This window comes from Anser cygnoides, chromosome 25 (genome assembly GCF_040182565.1).
Source record: "Anser cygnoides isolate HZ-2024a breed goose chromosome 25, Taihu_goose_T2T_genome, whole genome shotgun sequence".
NCBI classification, from domain to species: Eukaryota; Metazoa; Chordata; class Aves; order Anseriformes; family Anatidae; genus Anser; species Anser cygnoides.
The window spans coordinates 1121674-1129401 of record NC_089897.1 but is presented as its reverse complement, the minus strand read 5'-3'; the positions used below and the strand labels follow the sequence as shown (position 1 = coordinate 1129401).

Sequence of the window (7728 nt, the reverse complement as noted above, 5' to 3'; positions counted from 1 at the left end):
CGCTCTGCTTCAGCGGTGAAAGGATTGAGTCATCAGTTGTCTTGGCTCATGCTTGCGCAGTGAGGTCGGTGCTGAATGTGGCCGACACAAGGAACCTGAAGGGCTTTATCCAGACCTCCCTCAGCCTTCGCAGCGCCGCGAGCCTCTCGCTGGATGCTGCCACCAGGCCCTCGGGGCTGAAAGGGGGGAAGGACAAAGAAGGGTCTAACGGGAAACACCAGCAGCTGGCTACCTGAAAGGAAGGTGTGGGGAGCTGGGGGTCGGCCTCTTCTTGCAGATAACTGTGACAGGACCAGAGGGAACGGCCTCGAGTTGTGCCAGGGGAGGTTCGGTTGGGAAATGAGGAGACATTTCTGCTCAGAAAGAGCGGTCAGGCGTTGGGACGGGTTGCCCAGGGAGGTGGGGGAGTCACCGTCCCTGGGGGTGCTCAAGGAGAGGTTGGACGTGGTGCTTGGGGACAGGGTTTAGTGGGTGACAGGGGTGGTAGGGGGTGGTTGCACCAGATGATCTCGGAGGGCTTCTCCAACCCTAATCATTATTTGAGCACACGCCTGACCCCCTGGTTAATGACGTTACCAACCATTTAACCACCCGCCTGCCTGGAGGCAACTCTGAGCACAACCTCCCCACACGGCAGGGAGAACCAGGCAGGGCTCCCTAGGTACTGAAACTGTCGGAAACCAAGCCTTGAAGAAGCGGCATTAAAACAGCGGCCGCCCATTGCAGCACCACAGGGCCAGCACGCCACTGCCCCCACACGCCCCCCTCCCTAGTGCCCCCCCCGCCTTGTCTGTGCGCATGCGCACCCCCCCACACACCGGCCCCTCTCGCTCGCCGTAGGCGCGGCCGCCGTCACGTGGCCGCTCCCCCGGCCGCCATGGCGGCCACCAGGTACCGGCGGTTCCTGAAGCTGTGCGAGGAGTGGCCGGTGGAGGAGACGAAGCGGCAGCGGGACCTGGGCATCTTCCTGCGGCAACGGGTGGCGCAGGCCTTCCGCGAGGGGGAGAACACGCAGGTGAGGGCGGAAGCGGCCCGCGAGGCGCTGAGGGCAGGGCAGGGGATGGGAAAGGGGCCGCGCATGCGCGCTACGCCGCTGTGCCTCAGGGTCCGGCGCCATCTTAGGGCCTGAGGGGCGGGGTGCGCATGCGCAGTGGGTGTTGCTGCTCCTCCTCAGGGTCCGGCGCCATTTTGGAGCCTGAGGGGGGACGGGGGTGGGGGTGCGCATGCGCGGTGCGCCACCCCTGCCTCTCCTCAGGGCCCGGCGCCATTTTGGAGCCGTTGGGTTCGTGGCAGGGAGAGGGGCTGCAGCGGGGCTGGGCTGCTCTCCCTCCCTCCTTCCTTCCCTCCTGGCAGCGGGCAGGCTTCGCTGTACGCGGAGGCCTCGCACCGGTTGCGATATGTGGTGTGAGGTGCCCCCTTCTAGTGGGTTTCGAACCCCTGTTGCAGCGATCAGGGAAGCGAGATGCAGAAAATTTGTCAGGACCGTCGTGGAATTCAGGGTGGTTTGTTTGCTGTGAGGATAGGCTGATAACACGATACAGTGTGGTGTATGCAGCAAAATCCATCACTGCTGGGATGCAGTGGTTTTAAAGCTGGCTTCCAGCTGTAACAGTGTTGGAGTTCAGGTTTCAATACTGAAATAAAAGAAGCAAGCACTTGACTTGGGCTGCAGCCCGTTGCAGGTTTGGAGGTGGTGCTGTGGAATGTAAATGTGCCCTTTCTTTGTATGAAAACATTGTTCCAGGTGTGCGTTTTCTCCTACAATGTGCCATTATAGGCACCTAATTTATATTGGTCACCAGAATAAGCTGCAGCAGACATTCCAGAAAGCGCTTACTGTTTTTTCATATGCCCAGGACAGCTGAATGTGCTGCACCAATTGGTTACAAGATCCCAAAGCTGCCACTCATCTTGAAAATCTAAATTGATGCCTGCAGCACTGATGTCAATTTGTACGTATAAAGACTTAATACAGTAAAGGGAAATGTGCTGGCAGACAGCAGGAGGAATGTATGAGAAAAGCGCTAGAACCTTAAAAGACATTTTGTCAGTCTAATGCCCGTTTAATTCACATGGAGTAAGATTTGCTGATTTTTTTTTTCAGGCAATACTATTTCAGCTACCTATATAATAGCTGTTTCTGCTGTCATTACTAAAACATCAGCAGGGTCACTTAAAATGTGACTGTGAAATACCTTAAGCTGAAGATCACCTGCTGCGTGATAGTGCTCATTTTTAACAGTTTGCCTGTCCCTGTATCCTCTCTCCCACAGCAGCCGTTACCTGCTGTATCAGGAGAGCCTTTCCTTCATTTTCCTGGCTTGCACAGGGGAGGGAGGCATCGCCCACCTTGTGCTGAATCTGTGCCAGTGTCCCGAGGACAGATGAGCTGTTTCACTTTTTTCTGCCTCGCTGCACTTCATAGTACTCTTACTCATGTATCCGTTTTAATCATTTATGTTTGATGTCATCGAGCAGCAATGCAGAGTTCTGGTCAAGTTGGCCCCACTGTAGAATAGAAAAACAAGTCGAAATGCCATTCACGCTGCTAAATAGCTGGCTCTGCAAGGCAGATGCACCTGTTGGAGGCACCTAGGAGAGTTTTAGGAATTAGCAAAATCTTTCCAACTTACTAGACCAAAATAGAAATCCATTTACCCTTCACAAGCTGTACAGTGCCTTGCATGCTGCTTTTCCCTAATCAATTATAAACTATTTTTAGCCTCGCCAGTATTTTATACCTTCCATCCTAGTACCTTATCCTGTTTGATCCTTTAGAATAAAACAGGCGGCCAAACCAGCCTTTGATCAAAGAAATCTCACAGATTTCACAGCACTGGCCAGTAAGCGTGAGAAGAAAACTGTACAGCTAAGTTCGCATTAGCTGTGTGTTCGCAGTTGATCTGTCCTATCTTTTTGAGCAGAATTCAAGGTTCATTCTGGAACTTAGGTGCCTCATTATTCTTGTAGGCCAAGCTGGTGAGAAATGTAGGGGAAAGAAAACGCGCTGCATTCTGGAGCAGCATAATAGGGGTCGTCGGCATCCTGCATTGTGCTGAAAAAGTAACAAAGATACTCCTTTACTGTGCTTTTCATGAGCTTTTAGCTGAAATGAAATGGTTTTGTTCTGCAGGTTTAAAATAAGACTTGTGTGATACTTTTATCCTTTTCCAGATTGCTGACCCCGAGACCTGTGACCAAATGTATGAGAGCTTACTCAGAATCCACACCAACTACTACAAAAACAAGGTAAACATTTCGGCATTAGCCATCATCAGCCTTTTTGTGGGACCTGCCGCTGTCGGTGCAGTAGGCCACATCCCAGCAGGGTTTCTGGAAATGTAGCAGGCAAATGAGCAGTCAGGTGGATGCTGCACTACCGGGTGCCTTCAGTCTCTCCTGGCTTTCAGTCTGAAAGCTGCAGACGTTTTGGCCTCTGTGACATGTATGAACAATGCAGATGATAGTTCCTGGTGTGGATGAACAGAATTCTTAGAGCTCTATGGAAAATAAGTTAGGATTCTATTATTTGGTGACATAATTATCTGTGTTAGGGCACTACAAGTAACATCTTGTTCTCTCTCTCCTTCTTTCACCTACCTGCTCGTTTGTGAAGTATCCACGCCTGAAAGAAACAAGCTTCACTGGAGTGACAGTGCAAGATTGCAAGATGATTCTAGCAACAGGTATTAATACTGTGATTGATTTGGGAGTACATCAGTGCAAGAGATAAAGTACATTCTAGGCTTTGTTGTGTTGGCTTTATCACTTCTGCTAAACACCGGTTACTAAAGGACTGAATTGGACTGCTGTGCAAGTTTATTAGGGTGGTTAACAAGGAGTAAGTTCAGGCTTAATTGAGGAGATTTTCAGTAATCTAGCAGGACAAAAAGCCAATTGTGTTTTGCAAGGGGCAGGAACAGCAGAGGGTTTGCAAGGGCTCTTTGAGACAGAGTGGCAGGAGCTGTGTGAAAAAAAGGCACATTTGCTACATCGCTGGAAAATTCTCAGCTTCTGTTTCACTGCGTTCATACTCCCTTCAGTATTTCTTCTCTTGTATTAGACTTTGAGAGAAAACAGGGTACCACGATGCAGAAGTACTCTCAGCCAAGTCATTTATTAAATGCAGTATAGGAAGCTAGTGCAGTTTTGTTCTGCTCCAGTTCCTAACTTCGATTGCAGTGCGTGGAAACTGAATATTAGTTGTTAGTGATAAGGGACTCCCTGCACAATTGATTGGAAGGGAAAACAAACTTGCCTCAGGCCCTGAAACAGAAATTCATTAAGATGAGAAGTCAAAAAAAGCAAATATATGTAAGACAAAGGGCTTATAAGAGGGCTTTCATGCTTTTGCTTTTCTGCTTTTCTTCCTCTTTCTCCATCTCCCTCTCCCTTCTCCTTTTGCAGACATTCTGAAACAGATGGAAGACATGAAAAAAGGAACATGGAAAAAATTGCGAGAAAGGTTTTCCGCCAAGAAATCTGAAGAGGACTTGAAGTGATAGGCTAACTCCCAGATTCTCCTCTGTATATATTCCTAAAGCTCTGTATGTTGCCATGATGAATAAAACCATTCATTCCCCTTAGCAACAGCATTTTTTATTCAGACCTACACCTTATACTCTATTTTTAACGCCCGGTCTTTTCTTTCTGGAAATCTAGGCCATACCTGAACACATCTGTGATGAAAGTTATTGGATCAATGTCAAAGAAGGAGGTTTGTGGTGTGTGTTAGACCTGATCATTTGTATTACGAGAAACCGTCAGGAAATGCCGGAGCACGCAGGTACAACCACGCTAGCTTTAAATCTGCTTGGGAAGCCAGCAGTGGTGATAACGTGGAAATACAGCTATGATGGTGGTTCTCTGTGTTAGCAGTGGTAACAGTGAAATTGAGGAGGGATAACTTTAATTATCACAAATTATTTTCCTTTGGGGAAGTCCTCTTTGGGAAGACAGAGAGACAGGGCGAATGTTTACCATGGTTATGAGAGAGCGGTTTAAATTAGAGTATAACGGGTTTTAGTCCCTTACATTGTCCAGAGTGGTGTGTTGCTGGACAGGCTTCCCTCAGCACGGAAGGAAGGGTCTGTAGGGGTTACTGCATACATGAGGGATGAAGATCGGTTTTGTGATGTTTTTTGATGATGTTACAGGGCCATAACCAAATTTCAAGTGTGCTTAGTCCTTTGTCGTGGCTTAGTTTTATTCCCTTTTAACGCTCTAGTGCTTGCATCAGCCTCTGTTCTTGGGAGGCAAAGGCACAGGCGCGTAGCTGGGATGGCCGCAGCACTGCTTGGCTTGGGAGGGATGTGTGTCTAGAACACAGCGATGCCAGGACTCTGCTTGGCTCCGCACAGCACCAACAGCTGCTCCTTTTTATGTTTGAACTGTGTTTTCCTGGCAAGTAGTGAAAGAATTTGAAACTTTGCAGCAGGCTCTGATCCAAAGCTTCAGAAAACAAGGCTGGTGTTCAAGGTAGTTGTTCATGGTAGCATTCTTCATCTTCTCTATGAATACATTTTAATGTTTAACAGCTGGAACCAAGAACATTGGGTCGTGGAGCACTTAGGGTAAGACCTTTTGGCTTCAGGTCTTTGGATTGCTCTGTATTTCTATTTCTAACAGCCCTGTGACATCCCAGAGTGTACAGGAAGGGAGGTTTCTTTACCATGGTTAAGTTTTTATTATAACTTGATTTTTGTCTTTAATTTAGTTAAGGCAATTTACACTTTAGTTCTTAAGTAACAACAACAACAACAACAAAATAGTAAAACATTACGCCAGAGATGAAACTAAACCACAGGACACCCCTTCACAGTGAACTCCTGGAAACCTGCAGTCTCCTACTACTGCCCAGATATTCTTTGTCCACAGAAGACAAAAGACCAGTCCGCGTAGTACTAGCACAGGTACTCATCCTCATCTGGTGAGTTAAATGCTCAAATCCATAGCCTTGAGTTTAGCGCCTCGTTACTGCACCACCGTGATGAACAGAACTCTTTAAATGGAGAGGAATTGGCATGGAACAGGTACAGCAGAGATGACGGTTGGTTTGCAAAGTTCCACGTTTTACTAGTGACGCTCCTGGAATACGTTAAATATTGCAGCCCTACCGCTAGTTACGCTACACCTGAGGTGGAGGCCACCCACATGTAGCACATGGAGATAAAGATACAACCCCCCACGTCTGCAAAATAAAGAGTTATTGCAATGAGGAATAAAAGTCTTGTATAATTTATCTTCCTATAAGGGCATTGGAGTAACATGTGGGTCCAGGTATTGAGGAATCCTCGCCAGTCATTGCTTCCTGAACTGCTTACAAGCGATCTAAGGAAAATGTTGACTTGGAAGCCCCTCCGCATAGCCCGGCTCTCTCTGACAGCGATGTCCATGCGCAGGACCCAGGAATAAGCAGCCTCGGCAGCTGATAGATACGTTCAGTCCCTCGGTGGGTGAAGCTGATGCTTTTTCTGAATTAGTGGTTCATGGTATTCTGGACATCCACAAACCCCATCCTTTGTCTGCGCTTCCTTTGCTCTGTCATCTAGAGTTCAAACAAGGACAAAAATGAGGTAGGAAACCAGATTTTTTTCTGTTCATTAGCGTGCTTCTCAGGTCTGTGACTGACTAGGCTGCTTTAAGCATCTGCCTGAACACCCTATGAGTTTGGTGAGGAAGTATCAAAGAGCACACGACCTAAGAGTAGCTCTTTTTTGGGGGTCAGGAACACGAGCCCCTTGCTTTGTATCCAGAGTTGTACTGGATCGGGCTGGTTCTGCCTCGCCGTCTATTTTGGTAAGGACGGGGGGTTTACAGTCAGGTGTTCCTATTTTTATAAGCATTTAGTACCTGTTCCTTCAGCTCATTCAGCTGGGAGGTGAGATGGGACACCAGCTTCATCGTGGAATTGAGTTTGTCTTGAAGGTTGCGGATCTCGTTCTGTTCTCCTTCCCCTTCATTGCTGACCAGTGACATGGCTCGCATCCGAGGGAACCAGTCAAGGTTCTTGTTCTGGAAAGAGACCAGGTGGAATTTAACAGGAAGCCTGCCTATGCCTGGGGACTTAAGAAATTCTCAAAGGCTCGTTTTGTATGTATCCTTGCAAATTTTCCACCACTGGTCCGTTTGCACCTATTTTCATATAGCCATCTGGATTCAAGTTCAGATGTTTTTCTTCTCTGAATTTCCTCACCCTCCCTTTTTGCCTTGAAATAACCTTGAAGCCACAATCTGTGCTGCCTGGTTCTGCCCTTGGTTCAATCCTTAAATACACAGTACAAAACATCAAATAGACAATGCGCTGTTGGCTGAGATTGCCAAGTGGAATTAACCACCTAAGAAAACCAAGGAACAACAACATTCTTAAATATTTTGCAAAAGTTCCTTCTCGAAACTGTTTTTCTTTGGCGAGCGCACTGTTCTCAAATATTTCCCTGGGGCAGCTGCTCCGAGAGGACGCGTACCTTTATCATCTGCGCCACGTAGCTCTCAGGCCCGGTGTAGTCTGTCTTGTTCTTCACTCGCACCAGCACTATGAAGTACAAGTAGTTCCACATGTTGTGCTCATATTTAATATGCTCCTCAAAGGACACCGTCTTGTTGTCGAACTTGTCCCGTTCGAGTCCTGGGAAAGGCAGTCAAGTACAGAGAAGGCGGAGAGGAGATGAGGAGAAGGTAAGAAGTGAGCAAGCAAACAAATGCGAAAGGAAGTACAGATAATTGCCT

General features: G+C 47.8%; 2 protein-coding genes across 3 annotated transcripts in view; one reads left to right on the top strand and one right to left on the bottom strand.

The window, feature by feature from the left end:
• The first annotated feature begins 840 nt into the window (after positions 1-840).
• Positions 841-4586, top strand: UQCC2 (ubiquinol-cytochrome c reductase complex assembly factor 2). Its single transcript, XM_013196957.3, has 4 exons — positions 841-1015; positions 3175-3249; positions 3617-3686; positions 4408-4586. Exons 1-4 carry the CDS (start codon positions 878-880, stop codon positions 4500-4502), a joined length of 378 nt encoding a protein of 125 aa, XP_013052411.2. The 5' UTR covers positions 841-877; the 3' UTR covers positions 4503-4586.
• A 1076-nt stretch (positions 4587-5662) lies between these two features.
• Positions 5663-7728, bottom strand: part of ITPR3 (inositol 1,4,5-trisphosphate receptor type 3) — a 40513-nt gene continuing 38447 nt past the window's right edge. For both annotated transcript variants that reach the window (XM_066982947.1, XM_048053686.2), the window contains exons 56-58: positions 7467-7627; positions 6853-7014; positions 5663-6547 (exon numbers count right to left, since the gene is read on the bottom strand). In XM_066982947.1, coding sequence (XP_066839048.1) covers positions 6479-6547; positions 6853-7014; positions 7467-7627 — 392 coding nt within the window. In that variant the 3' untranslated portion in view covers positions 5663-6478. The remainder of the gene's footprint in view (positions 6548-6852; positions 7015-7466; positions 7628-7728) is intronic.